The sequence below is a fragment of the Myotis brandtii genome, unplaced genomic scaffold (assembly GCF_000412655.1).
Source record: "Myotis brandtii unplaced genomic scaffold, ASM41265v1 scaffold397, whole genome shotgun sequence".
In the NCBI taxonomy this organism is placed as follows: Eukaryota; Metazoa; Chordata; class Mammalia; order Chiroptera; family Vespertilionidae; genus Myotis; species Myotis brandtii.
This window is the reverse complement of record NW_005365229.1, coordinates 3,059,728-3,084,973: the sequence shown is the minus strand read 5'-3', so window position 1 is coordinate 3,084,973 and position 25,246 is coordinate 3,059,728. Positions and strand designations below refer to the sequence as shown.

The following is a 25,246-nucleotide window of genomic DNA, read 5'->3' as shown; positions in this document are numbered from 1 at the left end:
CGTTGTTTACCCATATCTTCAGAAAAAAATCACTTCTGTTGTGGTAAACAACCTGCTTCCCTATTTATAATGGTCTGGCCCTCTAGCAACTTCAGCGTGAAATTATAGCTAATTTGCCTACAAACGTCAGGTGGTCATAATAATCTGGCCACTCAGTGTATTTCTTCAGTCTAATAAGAAATGATAATAATAGCTTTTATTTGTATAACATGCCTGTGTTTTATCCCAGTTTTGCTGAAATATAATTGACATATAACATTGTGTAAGTTTGAGCTGTACAATTAATGATTATATATATTGGGTTAGTTAACATCACGTTATTACTTTTTTTTCTGAAGAGAGCTTTAAAAGTCTACTCTCTTAGCCATTTTCAAATTACAATGCAGTATTGTTAACCATAACCATGCGGTGGTACATTACATCCCCAGAGGGGAATTCATCTTGTATAACTGGAGGTTTGTACCCTTGACCACCTTCACCTGTGTATCCCACCCTGTGTCTCTTCTTGGGTGCATACAAATATTTCTACCCAGTGGTGTGGTCTTTCTATTCTGATTTCTTTCACGTTGCTAAGGAAATGAGTCCCTCTAGTGTTGGGTTTATTGCCTCCTTTCTGTGTCATGTTAGGTGACCTATGGGTTTGCCAGAAGCAAAAGGTGCAATCTTAACTGCCTCACTCAAAGCATAGATTGATCGTTTGCAACCCCAAGAAGCCCTGTCACAGGTGAAAAGCATACATTTTGGATAAAGGGCAGGGCCCAATGTCCAGTAGATTTTGGGAATCAATTCCAGGGCTCTTGCTTCTCTCATGATGCACAGTCATCGGGGTCGGGCATCTCACCTGGCATTAGAGTCAGGTGTCCCACTGGCTAGATGTCCTTGGATCAGACCAAGACCCTGGCAGCCACCACCTGTTTCTTATCTGGATTGTTCTTATGGCTTCTGCAGGTTGAAGGACAGAGTCTCAGTCACCCAGACACTGTGCTGTTAGGACATGGGCATCAATGGCTCTGCCCATCACTGGCAAGCAGGAAGCAGTGGCGATGTGGGGGACATGGGCGCATCTGGGGTTCGTTACTGTGGCTGCAACTTTAGGCAGATACTGAGTGGGAAAGATGATGTGGATCATCAAATAAACAGGCTCAGAACAGACGAGAACTATCTCTTCCTTATCTTCTGCTGAGCTACCTCCAGGATATTCCAGGACTCAGAAGGAAAAGTGGTGTGTGTGTGTGTGTGTGTGTGTGTGTGTGTGTACATGTGTAGCACTTTGTATTACAATTTGGAAGTGACTTTTCCTCCTTCGTGATGATTTATAAAGATAGGAGAGTAGCCTTAGCTAGTTTTGCTCAGTGTTTAGCGCATGGACTTAAGGGTTGCAGGTTTGATTCTGGTCAAAGGCACCTATCTCGGTTGCAGGCTCAATGCCCAGTGCTGGTTGGGGTGCATGAGGGAGGCAACCAATCAATGTGTTTCTCTCTCTCTCTCTCTACCTCCCTCCTACTCTCTCTAAAAAACAAAACAAAAACAAACAAAAAAAACAACAGGAAAAATCTCCTAGGGTGAGAATTAACAAACAAACAAGCAAACAAACAAACAAATAAACAAAAAGATAAGAGAGTAGAACCTGCCTGGAATCTTTTCTGTAAGCAGTTTTGAGATATTTTCCAACAGCCAGTCTGCCTAGGCTGGTGTCGTGTAGAAATGAGAAATGGGAGAGGCTCCTGAGGGTGGGGATCTTACTCCAGCCAAACCTGGTCTTGAATCCTGCCCCGTTTTTCTTAGTTTTCATGTGAAGGTTAATATGTTAGCCTATTTAGACTGACTTTTTTTTCAGCTCTCCAATTACCTTCCACATGTCAGGAAGATAGACAATAGACAAATAATCAAACACATACATATCCACTTGCAAATGATTGTGCGGTATGTAAGGAATATTAAGTGTGAGGCATATGATAGAATTTACTGTAGATGGAGGGGATACTCTATTTTGTTTCTGGCTGACTTCCTGAAATTGGCTGACTTTTTGGGTAACGCCTCATTTCCTAGAGATTGCAGAAATGCAAGAATAAAACAAAAATCAGCCACAATATGGATAAACTGCCTGGGTAGCTTTAGAGTGCTTTAAAACTGTGTGTTTTTTTTTTGTTGAGTATTAGACAGGGAGACACTCACAAATGAGCCACAAGACAATTCACCTGCAGACACTTCACATCGACTCAGTCCCTTCCCGTGTATTTAATCAAATAGCAGCGTAATAAATTAGCGGCGATTCGTTTGGACACCAAATACGAAGTTGTTCTCCTAAGTGACCTGGATTGATTTCCACATGTTGCAATTCATCAGAAGGAAGTGGCTTCACAGTTGGGAGCCCAAGTACTCTCACAGGTTTCTGTTCTCACTTTCACTTTAACCAGCAAAAGGCATTTGCTTTCCTGCCTCAGGCGGGAAGCTCCACAATTAGTGGGACTGGAAGTGCCTAAGGAGGTCCTCAGATGGATTGGTTTTCCTGAGCAGAAAGGCCCGTGAGTCACTGGGGGACCAGATGGAACCTTTGCCCAGGAGAGAAAGGACGAGGCATCTGTCCACACCTCATGGCCTGTGGACATATGGGCAGCCATATACCCAGGGCTGTGTGTATAGATCCACTCATATATGCAGACCCCAGGGCCCCACCACTCTGGAGCAGCTGTGAGTTATAATCGCACCCTTGTCAGATTAAATGCTGCTGTTAATAGCTAATGTAGATCAAGTCTTTAGATGCGTCAAGCATTCATCTAAGTGCATTAAAAGTATTAAGTCATTTAATCTTTATAACCACCCCACAAGGTAGGTGGTGCTGTGGTCTCCTCTTTATAAATGAGGAAAATGAGTCACCAGAGAGTAAGTAGCCTGCCCATAGTTTCCCAGCGAGGTGGTGGTGGGTCAAGTCTTCAACCCTAGGCTGTCTATAAAGAATGGGGCAGATTTCTACGTCCATGGATGGAGGGAAAACCCATCCATAGCAGTGGAATATTCAGGTGAACAGCAACCAGCCCTCTGGATGGAAGGGCTCTGAGTATGTGTAGATGAAATCACCACCAATACCACCATCAATCACCATCACCACCAACACTGCCATCGCTGTATGTTGTGGGTATTTTCATTGTCAGTGTTGGTGGAGGTGGGTCACGGAGCAGCTCCCAGCTCATGCGGATAAGTACATAGCACTTTGGAATTTGAGAGTGAGGTGCAGTGATGTAGGGATGGGTGAGGGTTGTCATTTTTATCATCCACGTTAGGATGGCATAATTTGGATAAATTTTGTGTTTTTCTACAAGTTCCTCCCTGCCCATCTTCAGTACGAATGCCTCCTCTCCTGTCCTTTCTCTCTCATGCAGACTCTTCTTGTGTCCTCAGCTTTGCTCAGTGATGGACTTAGGACTCATGTTTTGAAGCCGTACTTAAGATGTTTGTTTTTTCCCCCCACACACATCTTTCCAAATAACTCAACCAGGTTAGTCAGAATGCCTCTTCTTCATGTGTCCTCCTGAGAGGTTAAAGCCTCTCTCCTGATTCAAGGCATGGGGCAGGCATGGTAGAATATAAGGATTGACTGTCCCAGTGTGTGTCCTTGGGGTTAAGTGAATGGGCTCTGAAAACAGACACATTTAAAACCTGGCTCTGATTTTGTCTCACCTTGTGCAAGCCACCTACTGATTCTCTGAACAATGATGCTCTTCAGAAAAGTTTGGTAAGGATCAATGACAGGGGTTTAGATTCTGTTTGAGCACTCTCTATTCTGGCCACTGTGCTAGGAACTTAAATTCACCGCCTCACTGGATTCTCAATACAGCTCCAGGGAGCAGTACTTTATCATTCCCATTTCACATATGAGGAAACCGAGGCTTGGAGAGATCAAATAAACCTCAAGTCAAGAAGATGGTGGGAGCAGGAGTCTGTATGACTCCAAAGCCCCTTCTCTTAACCACTCAGCATGATAAAGTGGGTCAGACATTCAATTAATGAGTTTCTTTTTCCCCTCCCTGGTGTTCCCTCTGTATGACCTTTATTATGCACATCCTGCCATGGAGATGAGAAATAGGATTATTTTTCTCCTCTTCCTTCCTTGACATGGGTTTTTTTTATTAGAATAGTTTGGGGTTCACCCTGTTCTGTCTCTACATAAGAGGATCTTAGTAAAAGAAGACATGATTTCAGTCATATTGCAGCTATCATAAAGATGAAAAACCCCGAGCGATGGGAGCTCAGCAGTTAAGTGAACATTTCCACATTAGGAGTGGGGTTTAAACTTGACCAGCCTTTTCATAGCTCCCACCCGCAGTGATATTTACCAAGGAGCATTTTCCGGGGCAGGGAAGTGCAACACGGGGTCAGGCCCCTGGGTGTGTGCTCTTTACCTGCCAACCTTCACCCGCCAGCACCAGGGGCCTTTTCCTGTCTGTGCTGCTTGTTCCTCCTTCTGTTCTCTTTTTTCCTTCTAACCCAACGTTTCCTATACAGCTGGGCTTGTGCACAGCATTCATGATGTATTTGAACCAGAATGTCTGGGTTTGAATCCTTACTTTGCCCCTTACTTGCTGTGTGCTTTGAACCTCCATCTCCTCATCTGTGAAATGGGGATAATAATCATTGTCATGGGGTTTAAATATGAGTTAGTGTATGTCAAGGCCTGAGAAAGTCCTTGGTCCACAGCTAGTGCTCAATAAATGTCTGCCATTTGGCCATTCTGAGTGTTAGTCGTTGGTCAGGCCAGGTTAGTCCTGATGGGCAAACTAATGCTGGACATTAGAGAATTTCACGTATTATACTTATTAAATATCTCGGGGACCTTTAAAAAATAACACAGTGAGTCCAGGGCTCTGAGTTGATGTCAGCCAGAAAGGTCTTTTATTCTTGTGGCCTGTGATGAGGCGACCCATCTTTAACTTTTATAACTAAGATAGTAGACCCTTTCATCTTTCTATTTCTAATAGAATTATAGATATTATAAAGCACAGCATGCAGATCTCGCATATGCAGAGCGAGCCTTTCAGCACACCTCGGATGGGTGCTTTTTAACTTTTATAACTAAGATAGTAGACCCTTTCATCTATTTCTAATAGAATTATAGATATTACAAAGCACAGCATGCAGATCTCGCATATGTAGAGCGAGCCTTTCAGCACACCTCGGATGGGTGCTCCTTCCCAGGTGGTAACTTAAGTAACTTATTGGAAATGAAATGGCTTAACCAAGTGGTTCCATGGAGCCCTAGTAACTCCCTTTTTATAATTCTTACCTGAGGATATGTTTTTATTGATTTTTTTTTTTAGAGAGAGAGAAACATCTATGTGAGAGAGAAACATTGATTCGTTGCCTCTTGTATATACCCCAACCAAGGATCAAACCTACAACCTTTTGGGACAATGTTCCAATTAACTGAGCCACCTGGCCAGGGCCCTAGAAATCTTTTATCAGGTCTTAAACATGGTCAGAAGCTCCCCAGGCTTCCTTATATTCTGTGGCAGAATTGCTCACTCTTGGCTGTTTTCACATTTTTGGTATGGGAAGCAGTCCTGAGCATGTTAGGATGCTTAGTGATATCCTTGGTTTCTACCCACCAGCTTCCAGTTGCATCCCCTCCCTCAGCCATGACAACCCAGACCTCTCCAGGCATTGCCAAGTGGCCCGTGGGAGCCACTCACCCACGGCTGAGAGTCGTTCTTCTGTGGGGAGGGAGATGGTGGCCTGTAAAACAGTGTCATGGAGAAAGACTACCCATGGAAAAGAGAGGGATCCCCGGGGTGGGGGGTGGCTGTTTTACAAAGGGAACAAGGCAGAGCCTCACTGAGATGATATCTGAGCCAAGACATAAAGAGGAGAAGGCGTGAGCCCTGGGGACATCCGGCAGCAGAGATGGGCAGAAGGAGCAATGTGTGCAAGAGAATGTGTTGGAAATAGAATGAGCACGGGGAAGGGGATTGGGGGATAAGGAAGATGGGTAATAGTGGTGGGGCTGGGGGCAGAAGACCACTTGAGTCTCCTTCTCTGAGGGGGATGGGGAGTACTGCAGGCTAAGCAGAGAGTGGCACCATCTGGCTTTTTAGGAAGGATGCCCCGCCACATGGGGCAAGAGCAGGTGCTGTGTGTGTGTGTGTGGGGAGGGGGGGTGGTGGTCAGATATTTAGGAGGTTATCATAATGATGGTGGTCCAGACCAGGGTGGTGGAGATAAAGGTGGTGAGAAGTGGGGTTTTGCTTGTGACCTAAGAGTCAAGTGGGAGGGTTTACTGGTGGGTTGGCAGTGCGGTGGGAGAAGAAGATAGGCGGCGGGATGACTTTGAGGCATGTGGAGTGGACAGGGGGAGAAGGGTGTCGTCTTCCCTCACAGCTAGTGGAGAGGCTGGCCCTTGTCCCCAGCCTCAGGTGAGGTGGTGAAGGCCACAAAAGTGCTTCCTATCTGGCTTTCTCATCACTGTTCCACTGACTTCTCCACCTGCATCACCATCACTTTTGGGTGCGCATTAGATGCAGATCCCTGGGCCCCACCTAAATAGACTGAACCAGAGATACTGGGGCGGAGCCCGGGAAACTGCATTTTAGGCCAAGCTCCAGGTGATTGGAACACTTCGCATTTCGATACGTCCAGCTCTGGGGGATGTGTAAGTCTTAGCTTCCTCTAGCAAGCCTCTCTTTTGTCTGGCTGGCTCCCGTGTTTGTCCTCCCTTGTCTGTCCTCCCACAGCTCCTGTCTGTCCTATACCATATTGTGTTTATCTTTCATCTTCTTCCTGTTTCCCCCGAAGCCATTCTTCTAATGACATCTGCAGGTTTGGGGTGGAAGGCTGAGTGACGTGAATGACAGGTGGATTTATAATCTTAGGATGGTAGAATTTTGCACCTGCAAGGGACCTGGGAGGGCATCGAGATAATCTAGATCATTTTTTCCAGGTGAGGAAATGAAGGCTCAGGAGGAAGTAATTTCGTTCAGTTTGACCCACAGCAGCGCTGCTGGGTGCCCCTGCCTGGGAAACGTGAGCTGATGGTGTCGCACCAGCACCCTCAGCCTTCCAGCCCTCTGTACAGATGTTCATCCCCCACACGCCTGTCTTGCCACATCTTAATCGTTACTTTTGCTTTTTAACTTCAGGAAATTGTTGTGGGCTTTTGCATCCAGTGTCAGCACTTCTCTAACTCCTCCGCCTTCAGTCCCTGCACCTCTGAGCTCTATTTTAGGGAAATTGGGGGCTTTAAGGAGACTCTTGAAAGTCATTATTTTATTTTCTCATTTTGCAACAAAGTGTTGACTCCAGAGGGAAAGCTTCCTGAGGCCGACAGTGAGCGGCAGCAACGGTAGCAGCCCAGCAGCCCCAGCTGCGGAGCTGGGAGCCTGGCTTTTCAAATCCTGCTGCTCGATAAATCCTCCCAGTCCCCCTGACTAACCAGATAACAAACGGCTACTTTAATAACTCTGTGATAAGAAGGGTCACTCACCTTGTGGTACAGCAGCCCCTGCTAGGGGATTTCACCTTGGGATTATTGTCATGGAAGCCCGTTTGCTTTACAAAGAGAACATATTTTACCACAATGGCAAAGCTACCTTTACCCTACAAACATCTTAAATTGCTATGTCTGAATAGTTAGTTTCTTAATTTTCATTCCGAGCCATCAAGTATTGTGTAATGGGTGAAATAAAGGAAAAGTCAGTCATCGTCATCACTCTCTGGGTCATCACCATCTTCATTATTGTCATCATCACCATCCTTTGTTATCATCTCCTCCTCCTCCTCCTCCTCTTTTTTTTCCTCCTCTCCCTCCTCGTCCACCATCACCACCACCACCCTTTTCACAGCAGCACCAGCAGCCCCATTATGTCCTCCTCACACAGCGACCATTTGTTGAGCTGTCCTTCATGTGGTCTAACTCAGATGATCATCCTAAAAACTCTGTGTCAGGTATGACTTTTCTCATTTGATGGATGACACACCTGAAGCTCAGAAAAGTGAACTTTCTTATCCAAAACCATCTAAGTCTCTCTGGAAAATGGCAATCTCTGGCACCAGATTCCCTGGCAACTACTTCTATCTGGCGGGAGTGGAATACATGTTTCATGCCAATTAGGCTGGAGGAACCCATCTTAGGATAAAGCTTCCAGAGGCCTTGGGAGCCGTCAGAAGTGCTGTGTTTTATAGATCCTAACCAATAGATAATCAGTTCATCCTGGTTGATATAACTGGGCTGGCCACTTCCCTGTCAAAATAGGAAGAAGAGATAACTGGTATGTAACCAACCATACCATAATTCTGCAGCTGGAATTAACGCTCAGAGAATCTGGTGCCAGGATGCCCAATTCTCCGTCAGTTTCTATAATAACATAGAAATCTGGCATTATCTGAAGTTTGTAGCAAGTGGAGCATGTGTCTGCACCTTGAGGCTCTTTGCTCAGTTGGGCTGGTCTATGGGGGTCAGGGGGGGGTCTGCAGCAATTTTTTTCTTTTCACGGAGTCCAGAGGGACTTCACTTTCCTCCTTCCATGTCTCCTTTGCTCCCTCTCTGCTCATCTTTCTGGTGATTCCTAAGTCCAGCTCCACCAAGAACAGTAGTTGAAAAATTCAAAGCAAATAGCTCCCACTCACCCACCTAAGAGAGGAACTAAAAAAATTTTGTTCATCCATCAGCACTGCAAGTTGCCTTAACTGAATAGCGATAATTTCCCAGATGAATACTATAAAGACGTGCATCCGGCCCCTTTCTCCGGAACATCCAGATGCTGTTTCGCATTAACGGGAACTAGGAGAAGTGCCAAAGTCAATTTTAGGCTGGTTTTGGAGATATGGCACCCATGCTGACTCATTTATCTCTTTGGTCCCCCTTGCTTTTCCATTATGGGGAGTTCCCAACAAAGCCCATTTCTGAAAGGCATGCCTTCTGCGCTGACATGTCAGTGAGCCTCCAGTTGGTAAAGGGAGTGAGTGCAGCTGCGGGTATCGCGGGCACTCAGAAGCCGAAGTGTCCGAGTGCTGTAGAACTAAATACACACGGGGAAGGGATTTTCAGAGCTGGTATTGATTGGGCGCTGAGGAGTTATTAAGTTCTAAGAATGGCTTATTACACCACTTGGGCCAAGATTAAGAGGAGTTAAGCCACGGATTTCCATCGGGAGCCATTTCCACAGTTTAGAGTCTTGTGCTGAAGCCCTTCCATTCCCATCCCCCCCCCCCAATTTCCCGCTGCCTCCCACCTCCAGGTTGTCAGATATAAGATACTGTCAGGACACTTTCCAACTTGGCTTTTCGGTCTTAATTGAACGCCCCTAGGAGCCCCGTGTGGGATGTCTTTATTGAATCACACATTTCCCCAAGTTCACGCAAACATTTTCCAAGAGAAAAGTACAGTGTAATTATGTTGTGTGGATCTGCGAACAAGCAGACTTGGGATGTAAAGAGAATCCTGCTAAGCTGATTGGCTCTGTAACGAACAGCTTCTGCTCTTTGCAGCTAAATCGAAGTTTTCCTTCAGATTGAGGGTGGTAGCGAGGCATGAACCTGTTTTGGGGGTAGGCTCACTGCAACGTTGTTATGTTAAACAGGAAGGGGCTTCATCAGCTAAAATTTTAATGGGGGAAACCAGTACCGTATATGTATCCATATAATTAGCATTCATGAACTCTTTGCTCATCCTCACTCCCAAATGACTCACCCGATAAACAGAGTCTTGTGCCGGGAAGTGTCCCACTAGCGGTGTTCGTGTCGGTTCTATTACTGCAGGTTTGCAATCTCTGGGGCCAGGTGTGGCTTGGAATTCATCATTTTTCAGATTTTAGAAAGGCCCTGAGGTGCCTTCACCACCCATTACACCACACTGCCAGTGGGGGCTGGGGCAGCACTCCATAATCAACACATTAATGTTTCTGCAAAAAAACCAATATCACACTGTGTGGGATAAATAAATATCGTTAGGCTGATGAATGGTTATTCTTTCAGTCAAAAATAGTCCAGTCAAGTGAATGTTGATTTCTTTTGGTCCAACCTAAGACATGCAGGTTATGATTTTTACAATAGCTTTCTTAACTCAAAAGAATGTCATGATGCATCTGTAAACCTATTTTTGTACCCTGGTATAATGAGTCTCATGGTGAGCCCAGAGAGATTTTGCCGGCAGATGAATCTAAGGTAGATTTAAGCAGAAAGTTTCTGTTTGCTGAGAGGTTTTGGGTTTGGGAGTTTCTGGTAGGTGACCTGGGCTTCTACTTACTTGTCCTCATTTGTCAGAAGGCATTTCTTTCCGGAAACCAATGTTACTTGTTGGACGTGTGTGTGTGTGTGTGTGTGTGTGTGTGTGTAAAAGATGGTGGGGGGGGGGTGTTTCAGTTCCTTCATCCTTCCTGAATTTCATAAAGGACCTTGGACCTTAAACCCTGCCAGGAACACCCCATCTGTGGTCTGACATTTAGAAGTTTATTGACTGGAATGAAAGAATTGTCAATTTCAAAACGTGAAAAGCCATGGGGAGATCAGGTGCTTTCTGCAAATATTCCTGCACAGTGACTCCTGGCATGGAAAACAGACAAACAAGGAAAAGCTGCCTTGTTGTTTTATTAATTTAGTTCTGACAGCTGGTAGTGCTCAGGCCTTCAAGGTTCTCCGCAGACATTAGAAGAATCCCCAGGAACCCTCTGTGAAGTACCAATAATGAACCATGTAGGAAATGGAGGTTAAATGAAGATGAAAACTCCACGGGGCCGGTTGGTTTCCACCACCTTTACTCCAGAGGTCCAAGTGCATGGAGCACGCACACCCCTGGTTCTCTAACCGGGTCAGAATCGACCCTCCGCCTTCTCCCCAGCTGGCACTTCCATGGGGATCCCTGCTCAGGCTCAGGAACCAGCACAAAGGTGCCCAGGTGCTCCAAAACCTGAGGTTACCCTGCCTTCCCCTCCATCCCTCCCACATCCCTGAGCACTTTCTCCTCCATCTCCCTCCTTCCATCCACCTCCCCAGCCTCTTGGAGTCTTGGATTCCCCTTGCCTCTTCCTACTGTGCCCCTCCATTTACTCCTGCACCCCCAAGATCCTGGCGGTCTTTTAAAACACACAGCAGACCTTGCTGAAACCCCCTGCTGCTCCCCAAGAAGGGCTCTTGGTGTGCCCTTTGAGATTCTGTATCGGTGTCCGGCCTGCTTCTCGGGCTCTCCCTGCTGCATACTCCAGGGCAGTAGTTCGGTCTCCAAAATGCCAGCCGGGACTGTCTCTAGCCCGACTTCTTTTGCCAACTTCTGTCACTCTTTGGATCTTGTCGCACCAGAGAGATCTCATAGCACCCTGGCCTTCTCCTTCCATGGCACTGACCACACCTAACTAGCACCTCCCACAACAGACAGGAAGCCCCGGAGGGTGGGGAGCCCTCCTCTCTCCCTGCAGCGGCCTCCCTGGGCCAGCACAGTGATGGGGTGCGGAAGGAAGGACCCCAGCCCTGGACGGGTGGGTAAGGGTTGCACCTGAAGAGTCTTGCTCTTCTGGGTCCCGGGAGCACTGGTTCTGACTCGGGAGCAGCTGCAGAGACTGGTGATGGGGCTTGTGGGAAGCATCCCCAGCTGCGCGGTTTCAGCATCCCCTGGCAGGGTCTCTTGGGATAGCTGCCCCTGAGCTTGCAGATCTTCTCAAGGACTCGGAGAAGTGGTCCCTCTCCCCGTGGTGGCACAGCCTGCGCCACTTAGTCACCAGTGACTTGGATGCTGCCCAGCACCAGGCCGTCAGCACGCGGGCATCAGACCAAGGCCAGGGCTGCTTGGCTGGGTTACCTCCTCCAGCTGGTCCTGCTTCAACACTCGTCATTGTCCTCCGGAGGCCTTCAGCTTCCAAACATCTGCTTCGTGTGGGTTTTGCGCTCCCCACGTGAGCCATCTTGGAGCCTGATGCTGCCCTGGCTCTGCTCACGGGCAGTGCCTCCTGGTCCTCCCGCCGGCCAGGGGTGGGGCTCCCGACACTCAGGTTTAATTAAAGGCAAACTGGTGGGATTCCAGCCAAGGGCAACCCAGATGCAGGAGGCTGTTTGGCAGATGGTATTACATTTATGTCATAACCTGTCTTAATGATCCCATTCCTCAAACGGCAGAGTCTGGAACAACATACACCCGGGCAGGTCCTTCCCTGTCCCTTGCCAGTCTCATGGGGGTGAGAAAAGGCCAAGCGATGGCATGTCCCGGGAGGAGGTCTGCAGGCTGAGCTGATGACCATGCAGCCCTGACCTTAGTCTAATGCCCGCGGGAGCAGGGCTGGGTGGGTATTTAGGGAGATGGAAAGGGTTGTCTATTTTCCTAAGTCAGTGAAAATACCCACACTAACAACCCTCCGAGGCTATGCTTGACCCGATCCAAAGGAGGACAGGGAAGGGCTGCCCTGCACTCGTATTTGCATTTTTCTGATGGAACAAAAATAGAAGCTTAAGCATGAGTCTGCTTAAAACACTGCCACTTTAGACTAAGCACTTTTCATGCTCCAAGGGCTGTACTAGGTTCTATGAAGGAACAGAAATCTGGCTAAGACATAGGCCAGTGATGGCGAACCTTTTGAGCTCGGCGTGTCAGCATTTTGAAAAACCCTAACTTAACTCTGGTGCTGTGTCACATATAGAAATTTTTTGATATTTGCAACCATAGTAAAACAAAGATTTATATTTTTGATATTTATTTTATATATTTAAATGCCATTTAACAAAGAAAAATCAACCAAAAAAATGAGTTCGCGTGTCACCTCTGACACGTGTGTCATAGGTTCGCCATCACTGGGTTAGAACAAGGCAGCATCCAAGGGACATGAATGGGACACTCAGTTCTATGGGGGAGACAGCCATCCACTTAATAATTATGCAAATAATTCAAATAATGAATGTAAGTTAATCACAAGCTTTAGTAAGTGCCACAATGCACATGACATGGCCAGGGTATGTCACAGGGGTTTCATACCGAGTGTGATGCATCACAGAAGGCTTCCTGGAGGAGGTGATGTTTGGACTGTGACCTAAAGGATGCGTAGGAGTTCCACAGCAGACTGGACCTAGAGAGCTTTCCAAGCCAGGGTGACAGCAGGTCCAGCTGGAACTCAGAGATTGAGAGGGTAAAGTGAGAGAGTGGAGGAAGAGGATGAGGAAGTGAGTGGGGACAGACCATATGCAAAGCCTATTGGCCCTGGTTAGGCAGTTGGACTCTACCTAGGAACAGAGGGAAGCCGCCCCGAGGTCAGAACAATGTGAGCTTTAGGAAAGGAGTGGAGGACTTTGCGACATCGCCCAGTAAGTGCAGTTGAAAACAAAACGGAGAAACTCATTTGGGGTTTATGCACGATGCAGGGATTACACTTAAGCAGCAGTTGTTCTGAACAGAAGGTGGCTTCTAATTGCAGTTGTTCGGCATAGACTCCACATTCAAACTTGCAATTATTTCACTGTTAAAAGAGCTGACAGCTCGCTCTTCTGCAGGGAAGGCAGTCTCTAGGGATCTCTAATCGCCAGGACTTGGCTCACACCCAGAGCTCCTGAGTCTCCGACCACACTCCCAGGAAGCCGTTCTTGTTGGACATGGGGACAGAGGGGGTGTGGAGCAATGGTTAGAGGCGGGCTGAAGAGGAGGAGGGGCTATGTCATCAAGGACCAGATGCCTCAGGAACAGCTGACTGAAAGTACAGACACAGCTTAGCCAAATCAGCGTCTCACCGTCCACACAGGGCACTGGCCTGGAGCCAGCAGAAGACATCGACCGATGGCAGGGATTCATTATCACCTACTGAGGAGCGGATGTGCTATTATGATCCCCCTCCTTAAAGACCAAGAGGTTAAACAATCCTCCACAGTCACAGGTCAAAGTGGGAGCTGAGCTGGGACTCGGACCTAGACTCCTCTGAGTTCACAGCACTCTACACCATGCTGGGTCTCGGCGGGCCTAGGAATGCCCCGAAGAGGCGGTCTTCAGTTAAGCCCCGAGTGCCTTTTGAGTGATACACAGGAAGGAAGAGTGGGAGCTACCGGTAGAGACGGACTCTATCTCCTATAAGCTTGGTATCTTTGGGCAACTTGCTTATCCTCTCTGGGCCTTGTTAATAGAGCTGAGCTAATGTCAGTGATGACATTGATAGTCACATTTATTGAGCCAGCACCAGGCTCCATTCTTAGGTAGTAACTCATTTAGCTTCATAACGACCCTCAGGGGAAGGTGCTGTTATTCTCTCCATTTTTTAAAATATATTTCTTTTATTGATTTCAGGGAGGAAGAGAGAGGAAGAGCGTATTCTCTCCATTTTATCAGAGGATGAAGCTGAGGTACAGAGAGGTTACATAACATGCACAAGGTCATACAGCCAGGGAGATGTCCAGTCTGGCTCTTTAACCTTATAGGTTATCATAGAGATCAAATTATATGATTCATATAAAAATCTAGCCACAGAATGCCACACACATGAATAAGCCTTGGTTACCTCTCTGTAAAATGAGATAATAACAGTTAGAATTTATTGGATGTTTATATGGTTTCATTTAATAGTCTCCTATGACGGAGGCGGTTATTCCCATTCTACAGAAGGGAAAGCTGAGGCTCAGGGAAATGGAGTGACCCCTGCGATGTAGGGATTCTCTGGCTGGTACCCTCTTCCTTCACAAAGACCTCTGTCCAGATTGGGAGAAGCTCAAGGCCACCCCAGGCATTCCTGTTTCCACTGAGTCCAGTGCACCTCCCTGTAAGCAGCCTCCTCAGTGTACTGTGCTCCAACTATCCCATTTCTGCACAAATGGTCCGTGATGTCACACGGGTTACGGACAACTTCTCTCTCAGGAACCCGGAAGAAATCCTGGGCAGATTGGATAAAAAGCCCTTGTCAGACATCCTAATTTTAGTGTTCTCCCTGGTGAGTCCATTCAGGAAGTATTTATTTAACACTTCATTTGTTTTGCCATTCTCCCGGCTTCATTTTGCAAAAGTGCCTGTAATAACCCCCTGCTCCCCCCACTCCTTTGCTCAGCCCCCTGCTGTTCTCGTCCTTGGGAAAACTTGAGTGCTGTGTTCAGCATCTGCAGCCAGAAATATGTCCGAGTTTCATCTTGCGTCGCTAATGCCCTCCTTTATCTCCATGCGGCATCTCCCAGCATTCTGTGTCCCATCTTCCCTTGACTCATTACATCTCTTTCAGATATTGTTGCCCATGTGCAAATGGACATTGTGCATGCGTGAGTTTCCTAGCAAGGGCACAGCAATGAAGTGCTCTTTCCCAGACTGGTTTTTACCCTCCCTCTCCCGTTCTATTCTCAAACATCTCCCCTTGCAGGGCTGCAAAAGCAGGTGGGCTGTTCTCTCCTGAGTGTCCCTGACCCTCGGGTGTCGGATGCAGTCCCTGCACCTGATTACCTGCCCCTCACTCACTGACAGGGGAGTGAAATTCTCCTTGCGCTGAGGGGGACCACAGTTCGGCTATCACTCACACTTGCTTCTTGATCCAGTGAGTGGGTAACTCTACTAGACATTACTAATAGAGACCCTATTAATTTTAATGGCTTTTGAGATGAACAGAAGAAAAAACTTCTTTTGATTGTACAGATATACATAGAAGCCTGTGGTTTTATATATTTCTTTTTATTGAAAAATATGGTTGAGGCATCAAAAGACTGACAGAAGTCTGAGTCTGTTGGGATTATTTTTTTTTCCTGGTTTTTGTTTTTAAATTGAGGTAAAATTAACATAACATAAAATTATTGTTTTGAGGAGAAACAATTCAGTGACATTTAGTACATTCACAGTATTGTTCAACCAGCACCTCTATCTAGTGCCAAATATTTTTATCTTCCCCAAAATAAAACTCTGTAGCCATTAGGCAGTTTTATTCCATATTCCCCTCTCCCTGGCCCCTCGAAACCACTAGTAACCTTTCTGTCTCTACAGACTTCTCTGTTCTGGTCCGTGATGTCACATGTCTGGCTTATTTCACTTATTACAATGTTTGCAAGGTCTGCCCATGTTGCAGCATTTATCAGAATTTTACTCCTTCTTATGGCTGCATAATGCTCCATTGCATTATTATATTGGCTGCATTTAGTTATCCGTTCATTGGTTGATGGGCACTCGGGTTGTTTCCACTCTTTGACTTTGTTGGGTTTTAAACAGCCCATGTTGCAGCATTTATCAGAATTTTACTCCTTCTATGGCTGAATAATGCTCCATTGCATTATTATATCGGCTGCATTTAGTTATCCGTTCATTGGCTGATGGGCACTCAGGTTGTTTCCACTCTTTGACTTTGTTGGGTTTTAAACTGCAGATTTTGTCCCAGCTCCATGGCTACACTCTTCACTGAGCTGTGTTTTTCTTTGTGAATATCCGATGTCTCAACTCACTTGCCTCTCTTTAGAGAGAGTAGTTTGGGGTTGGCAGCTGCCATGGTACGTGAGAATCACAGGATCACACGATGGGGAATCTGGCGCTGCTACTTGTAGATGTCTTGCCACCCATGGGGTGACCTTGACTCCTCAAAAGACAGCCCCCTCCGGGACCACCACAGCGTTTACTTGGGGCTCAGGCCAGCGGTTCACAGCCCGGCTGCATTGTCACCAACCGGGGAGATTTAAGAGTTATCCACACTCCCGCTTCACCCCCAGTGAGATTGACTTGATTTATGTGGGTTCAAGTCTTGGCATTTTTCGTTTGTGTGTTCAGTGGGATGGATAGTGGTCCCCAAAACGTATGTCAAAGTCCTAACCGCCAGGGGCGCCGGGATAGAAAGCTCTGAAAAGCTGCTGTGACATGCCCCATTGGTTGCTTATCTGCAACAGACATAACCAAGCTGCTTTCGTGTAAGACATTGTTCAGAAGCGACTGGACAGCCCAAAGAATAGGAGAGAATATTTGCAAATAATATATCTGATAAGGGACTTGTATCTAGAATATATAAAGAACTCCTACAACTCAATTATAAAAGGGCAACCCAAATAAAAATAGGCAAAGGATGTGAATAGACATTCTCCAAGGAAGACATGCAAACGACCAACAAGCACATGAAAAGATGCTCAACGACATTCACTGTCAGGAAAACACAAATCCAAACCACAATCAGTTACCCCATCACACCCACCAGGATGGCTGGAATAAAAAACACAGGTACTAACACGTGTTGATGAGAACAGAGAGAAATTGGAAACTTCCTGCGTTCCTGGTGGGAATATAAAGTGATGCAGCCACTTGGCAAAATAGTGTGGTAGTTCCTCAAACGATTAAACAGAGTCGGCATATGACCCAGCAGTTCCACTCCTAGGTGGACACCCAAGGGGACACAAAACATGTCCACATTAAAACATACACAGATGTTTTCCGTAGCATTATTCACAATGGCCCCAAAGTGGAAACAACCCAAATGTCCATCAAGAGACTTGTGGATAAACAGGATGTGATCTGTCCATAAAATGGAATGTTTTTCAGCTGCAAAAAAAGCAATGCATTCTGATAATGCTGCAGTTTGAATCGACCTTGGCAACATTATGCCAATCACAGAACACCACATGTCATACGACTCCACTTCATGAAAGTCCACAATAGATAAATTGATCGTCGGTGAGTGGTCAGTGAGGGCTGGGGAGTAGGAAGGGACAGGGGTGATAATGAAAAGTAGAGTATTTCTTTTGGAGGTGATGAAATGTTCTAAAAACGAGTGTGGTGATAGTTGGATGTATCTATAACTGTAAAAAAAAACAACCCGATGAATTGTACACTTTAAATAAACGAATTGTACTATGTTACATGAATTTTATCTCAATAAAGCTGTTTCTAGACAAAGTGACTGAGATGTGTGGCACAGAGCCCAATTCTCCTACCAGCTTCTGCCACTTAACATGAAGGTACTTAGTAAATGCTCAGTTAACTGGTGTTGCTTTTCTAGCATTGCCTCCCAGGAGGCCGGGCACTTCCTCAGCAGCTGCATCATAGTTAGCGTTGTCAGATGCGGGCTGTTCAGTGTCTCCAAGACCGAGGGACATGTTCATGGACCATAGTTCTCATTGCATCCCCCACATAAAGGATAGGCAGCTGCCGTGCTCCAGTGACATGGGGGCTGGAAGGGTGTGTGAGTGGGAGTGACATGAACCAGTTTACGCCTGGAGACCACTCCGCTGGCTGCAGAGCAGCGAATATACTGTAGGGGAGAGGAAACGGAGTCAGGGCGGCCTTTGTGGCAACCACTGCCTTGAAAGTGATCTGAGTTCAGGCAGGAGCATGGGGATGCTGAGGGGGCAGGCATCCTGCAGGTGGAGACATTTCCCAGGCAGGGCAGTCAGTCCTGTAGCGGATTAGGTGGGCAGGTGCGAACACAGGGCTGGCTTTGGCTGAACCAAAGGGAGATGGATATCGTGGTTCCTAGGGGCACCTTGTCAACCTGCTAGATGTAGTTGAAAAATCAAATTCTATGTGAGGCCATCTAAGGCCAGGGCTGGGGGGTGCGTGTGGGGTGAAGTGAGGAGAAACTGTCTCCTGAAGGGAGGGGTTCTACCCATGGAACAGGCTGCCCCCATCTGTGACCTCTAATCAGGTGGGTTTGTGGGTGCTGGCAGAGGAGATAGGAGCAGGCTGTGGAAATGCCTTGTTTGTCCCCGGGGTTTGCGAGGGAAAGTCTTGTGTGTGCTATGAGGCTCTGGATTCATGGTACCTTCTCCACCTTGGGGCCAGGAAAACCGAAAGGCAATGCTCCCTAGGGGATGTGCATGGCTTTGGATGCATGGGATCCAGGGTTGAGGCCTGGAGCTGCCTGGTCTAAGTTATGAAACCCGGGCAAGTCATGTAACTTCCCCAAGTCCAGTCACTCACCCACTAAATGAGTCTGATAGTTCTCTCCCTTAGAAACAAGTAATGTCATTACTCCCATTTTTCAGAGGAAGAAACTCAGGGCCTAGGACAGTGATGGCGAACCTATGACACGCGTGTCAGAGGTGACACGCGAACTCATTTTTTTGGTTGATTTTTCTTTGTTAAATGGCATTTAAATATATAAAATAAATGTCAAAAATATAAGTCTTTGTTTTACTATGGTTTCAAATATCAAAAAATTTCTATATGTGACACGGCACCAGAGTTAAGTTAGGGTTTTTCAAAATGCTGACATGCCTAGCTCAAAAGGTTCGCCATCACTGGCCTAGGAGGTAAGTATCTTGTCTGGAGTCAAGCAGCTCATGAGTGGAAAACAGACAGTTTGGACACACTCAGTCAGACCCAGAGGCTGTTCCCTTAACCACTACACAACCCTGTCTCTTGATGAAGTGTAGCTGCATAAACCGGGCTATCTAGGCCAGTTCTCCTGGGTGTCTAATGCTGACAAAGCCCCCAAAGGACTGGGCTGAAGGGTCCTGTAAGATCACCTAGCCCTCATCTTATTTTAAGTAATTTTACAGGTATAGACTCTGAAGCCCAGAGAGGTTAAGTAACTTTTCCGGAATCACACAGCAAGTCAACCAGAATCCTGTCTTGAATTCAACTCTGACCTCCATTGTTGTTCTCCTTCTACTCTCCTGCCCTGGCCTGCAGAGGGTCATTTTGCTGAGTCTTCTTAACCCTGTTGTTTCCACATTCATACTCAGCCATTGGGCCACTGGGCCAGTGTCTCGCTGGTGCTTCCCTGGCTGATGTAAAGCAGTTTTCTGTAGCTGCATATTGACGCCTTAGACAACAGCCTCACATTTCAGAGGAGTCTGCATGTAACAAAAAAGGGCAGCAGGTGTTATTTGGGCTAAATTGACCTTGAAATTGATTTCTTTATTTTATGACTTACTGAGAGGAGATTAATACTTTTTTTTTCCCTGCAGTCTGAAACAATTTACATGGTAATAGAAGGCATAGTCAGTCAAATAAATTGCTGGAAGTGGTCGTGTTCCGAGGGAAAAAAATGCGGAGCTTACTCACATTGATTTCTTTGCCCTGGGGAGAAGCAGAGATTTTAACATCTGGGAATAGGGAGCTAAATTTTATCTCTCATTTTAAAAGCAGAGGAATGAAGAGCTTAATCTGACATTTACACAGAATTTTCTAAGTTGGGAGAAATGGGGGAGTTCCTTGCTGAAGGTTAACTGGCGTCTCCTCAGAAGGGCTCTGGGTGGTTTGATCTGGGACGGTAGGTGGGGCCCCGATGACATTTTCAGAAGCTGGCCCGGCAGGGCAAGAGAAGCTGGTGATATAAACTCATACCCAGGCTGAGGAGTCATGTGAATGGAGACCCTGCTTCCAGATTTTTGGGCCTTGCCCTTTAGCTACCCCACCCTACTCAGGGACAGGATTTGATTTCAGCAGGCATGTCACTGTGAGTAGATTCTGAGTGTGTTGGATTGGATCCTGATACTGCATCTGGGCTCAGCAGGAGAGTGCAGCGCTTGATTAGTACTGCCTGCCCTGGGAACAAAAAACGCAAGTGTGCTTGTGTGCCACATGTTTGAATTTCTGGGTGAAAACCATTAATGCCAATATTTCTGCATTCAGACCACGATGGCAGGCCTTTGTTCAAAGAAACCACAAATCATTTGCCACATTGTGTGAGCTAAATTTTTTTTTCAGAAAATGTTAAAAATGAATTCCATACCCAAAGGACTCCGCTAGTATTGCTATATGTTATTCCCTTAAATTATTTTTCTTTACAAAATAAAATAAAAATTGTAGGATAAAATAAATATTTTTCATTGAAAATACATGCCCAGAATACACAATTAAGAGTCAGAAGAGTAAAATGAGTTTCCTGACTTACCCCATCCTGCTCAGCCAGTTCCTCTCTCCAAAATCAGCCATTTTTAAAAGCATCCTAAAAAATCCATCTTCTGGACATGTCAGTGCATATGCCACATATGCAGATATTCTTAAAACAATGCGCAGATGGTGGCATGTCGTACTTACCACTCTGCATTTTACTGTCCATCCCCATCATTCCATATTGAGCTGCCGCCTTATTTTACTGAGGGTGTCTGGATGCACCTAACTTACTTAACTGGTCTCTGAATAATGGAAGTATTGCTCCCAGTATTTTGTAATTTAAAAAATTTACACATTTCAATAACTCTTTGGCATTGGTCATTTTCCATACATGCAGACATTCTATAGCAGAAATTCCAAGAAATGAAAGTGCTAGTTAAATATTATCAACTTTTCAAATGTTGGGCAATGTGTAATTCCACTATGTATAAGAATACATGTTTCTCTACACCAGTGATGGTGAACCTATGACACCTCTGACACGTGAACTCATTTTTTGGTTGATTTTTCTTTGTTAAATGGCATTTAAATATATAAAATAAATGTCAAAAATATAAGTCTTTGTTTTACTATGGTTGCAAATATCAAAAAATTTCTATATGTGACACGGCACCAGAGTTAGGGTTTTTCAAAATGCTGACACGCCGAGCTCAAAAGGTTCGCCATCACTGCTCTACACTCTTATCGCCTTGATACGATGCCTGACTTTCATCTTTGCCAGTCTCAGTAAACATAATACATTGTCTTAATTTTCATCTGTTGCTGTGGGTGAAGTAGAAGACCCTTTAATGTGCAGAGCAGACATTTGCCATCTCCCTTGTGACGTGTCTGGATGTCTCCTTGGCTCATCTTCCCCCCTTTGATTTCCATTGATGTTTTTCTTATTGACTTGGGGGAGCTTTTTATAAATGTAGGAAGTTGCTTTTTGTTCAGTAAGTTTTGTCTTACATTTTGTTTAAGGTTTTATTTTTCACGCCTAAAATATTATTCAACATTTTGAATCATTTGCTCTATGGCTTTTGGTTCATAATTAGGAAGGTCTTCATCACCACCACTCTGAGACGACGGAAATCTAAATGATTGGCTTGAATATGTTATGTCATCTAATCGATCCAGGTGTCAAGGAGTTATTTCAACTTTTTGCCTTGGAAAATGCACTCTCTGTGCTATGGTGTCTTCTGTGGTCACCTAGGGGCCATGACCTGGCTTCTAGGCTCCTCAAACTGCCTTCTTTCTCTTGGCCCCCAGACTCCTTCAGGGGCATCACACTCTTGTGGTCGGGACATTGTAGGGTGCAGTGGGGCTGGGTAGCCTGGCAGGCGTTTAGAGAGCCAGGGTACCCTGCAGGTCTTACTGGCTCCATCCCTAGAAACCCACCATGCCCAGGTCCACTGATCAGGAGGCTTTAACCAGCCCTGGTCTTGGCCTCCTGTTAATGTGAAAGATAAAACCTTTAAAGGTCATTTTAGTGAAAATAATGTCACATTTAATGCCACCTGCCACTACTCTCTGGGAGCTCACCCTAGTTCATGACAAATCCCTGAGAGGGTGATGGGTGATGGAGAGACATCATCTCTTATCTCGCCTGTTTCCCCCACCACATCTGGCTTAGAACCTCTGTGTTTCTTGCCATTTTTAAGGTAAGAAGGGGAATGGTCACAGGGGATTGAACACAGAGTTGGTGCTTTGTTCAGGATGATACAGGGACTGTGCTAACGGGGCGGGGGGGCTGATCTGGCAGGTGCCTGCACAATTACAGGGCACAAAAAGGTCTAAAAGTGGCAGGAAGGGCAGAGAACACCTTCCAAGGAAGGCAGACTGAGTCACGCCCCCTCCGTCTCCCTGTGCTCCTCCTAATTAGCACAATGAGGGACAGTCGACTGAGGAGGAGAGCTGACCTCTGGACCTTAGGCTCAGGGATGTGGGAGGGGAGGCCCTTGGCTCGAGGGAGGAAAAATATGCAGCTTAGGCCCTGCTGGCGCTTTTGAAGCAGGGCAGCGACCCAGCGCTGGATGGTGACCGACTGTGACATGCTGTGTGCTGTGCTTCATGGGGAGGCGATGGGGCATTGGAGGGAGAATATAACAACGATGAACATCCATCCTTAACCTCTTGGCCCTGCTGAAGCTCTGCTGAGTTATTTTGGCCAAGTTCTCAGCCTTTCTGTGTAAAATGAGATTGCAGTCTTCCCCCTTACATCTTTGTGAGGGTTAAAGAAGAAAATGCACAAGAGTGCTAAGCACACGGCATCACCGACCCTCCATTAACATGAGCTCTTGTTGGGGTGAACCAGCAGAAAGTCAGCCCCAAACCCAGGAACAGGCGGCTGGGTGTGGCTCTCTGAGGCTGCCCAGGTGAGGGTGGGTCCACACCGGGAGACAACCTAGATGCTGCCTAACAGAGATGTCAGGACAGCCACAGAGGCAATTTAAATTTTTCTAGTATCCACATTAAAAAGTAAAAAGAAATGGATAAAATTAATTGTAACCATATATTTTATTTTAAATATTCATAATATATTTATACATTTAAGTATAATAATACACTTTATTTTTATATATTATTAAATATTATCATTCTAACATGTAATTGATATAAAACTATTAATGAGATATTAATATTAATGAGGTATTTTACATTCCTTTTTTCCCCCATGCAGTCTTCAAAATCCAGTGTGCAATTTATACTAATAGCACATTTGAATTTAGACAAGCCGTATGTGGCTTGTAGCTGCTGTACTGGGCATTGGGCAGTGCAGGTCACGGGGGAGGGGGGAAGAGAGAGTGAATATGAATGAATGAATGAATGAATGAATGATTGTGGCTAAAGGTCTCAAGACTCTTGGGGTTATTCCAAATTGGAACTATTCTCTCACTGTGGCCACCCCCACCTCTTTGTTCTTATTTTTTGCCAGGACTACGACCCTGAAAATTCAGCCCTCCTCTCCAGTGCCAGGAACAGTCCGCAGGATTCGGTAAGTAGATGCGTTTTGCTGACCAGATTCGATTTTGAAACTGCTTTTGCACCCTGTTCAGCCTCCCTGGGCTCCGTCATCAATCACCAGGAGTGGTTTGCACCTGAAACCAATCTTGCTGGAGCAGTAACTGGGCTTGAGGGGAATCAAGGTTCCCAAGCGGTCGCAGAATTTCTATTAGGAAGCACCTGGGGCCAGAGTCAGCCCTTGTGGAACCTGATAGGAAAGCTGAGCTCCCCTTTTGGGAAAGGCCAGCTCCTTTGGGAGCAGATCTGGGGGATCAGTGACTGATGGTGGGGCTGCGGGCTCGTCTTTACTTCTTGATGTGAAGATAGACACCACGGCGCTGGGAAATGGGGAGGAAGTTTAATATCATTTGATTGTCCCTGTGGGATGCTTGCTGAGTGCTTTGGGGCCCACATCATGGCATTGGACTTGTGGTCCTAGGGCAGGTGATTGTGGGTGTCGGTGGTGTGGATGCCTCCGCCTTCTCCATCAGTCATCCAGGCACCGGTAACAGCAGCAGAGATCAGAGGTGCTCCCTGCACCACTGTTCCCCAAACACTCCCGCCAGACGCTCCTGGATGTGTATCCTCGTGGTCCGTCCCACAGGGTGGTGTTTGTGTACTGCTGGTGACCGTGCAATGATTGAAGGGCTCACGGACCTCGTGGTCCGTCCCACAGGGTGGTGTTTGTGTACTGTGTGTACTGCTGGTGACCGTGCGATGATTGAAGGGCTCACGGGCTTTTGTTGTTGTTGTTTTGTAGTGATCATTATGTATTTAGTTTTATGATTATCTTTATAGCAAGTGAAACTGGCTTTCCATTTATAGTGGGTATGAAATTTCTTTTGAAAATATTTAAGTAAAAAGGGTGAGTTGATTTAAAGAAAAAAAGACTATGGAAAAAGAGTTTGGAAATAATGATGTAGCCACGGGAGGATATTGTGATAGTGATAAGTGAATGTCTGAGAATAAATTCTTTTATCAGAAGCTGCTCGTGTGACCCTGAGTAGTGTCCATATGTGTGCTCTGCATTTGGCATGCTTCCTCTACAGTGTGCCCCATCTGTTCTGGTACTTGGCACAAACTCGACTCTCCATGAACCCATCTCTTGGCCTCTGTCTGTTCCCTAAAATGACTTTTGAGGCTGGGGTTTTATAATAAATTTCTGGATCTCCTGAAAGAAGTGTTCACCTGTGATGCCGAGAGAAGAAGGAAGAAGAGGTAAGATGATGAGAAATGACAATCATACAACCGACATTTTTTTGTCCCACTTTGAAGTTGACTAAGTGTTTCATCTCTGTTCTCATTAAGTCCCCACAATGACCCCATTAGGTAAGTGCTGTTTCTATCTTCATTTTGTGGCTGGGGAAACCCAAACTCCAGTGAAGTGAACTAGTGCGTCCAAAGTCCCACAGGCTGGACTCCCCCTCTGGCCCAGCCTGTCACTGGGGACCAGCCTTGTATCTTCACACCAATCCTGTGAAATAGTCTTCCTGTGTTGTGTGTGTGGAAATGATTTACGGAGGAAGAAAGTGT

At 46.1% G+C, this 25,246-nt stretch overlaps 1 protein-coding gene across 1 annotated transcript in view; it reads left to right on the top strand.

Annotated features, from left to right (window-relative positions):
* RBFOX1 (RNA binding protein, fox-1 homolog (C. elegans) 1) overlaps nucleotides 1-25,246 on the top strand; it is a 2,191,581-nt gene that overhangs the window by 266,223 nt on the left and 1,900,112 nt on the right. Inside the window, 1 exon segment of the mRNA XM_005872925.2 lies at nucleotides 23,646-23,705. Within this exon segment, the coding sequence (XP_005872987.1) occupies nucleotides 23,646-23,705 (60 nt within the window).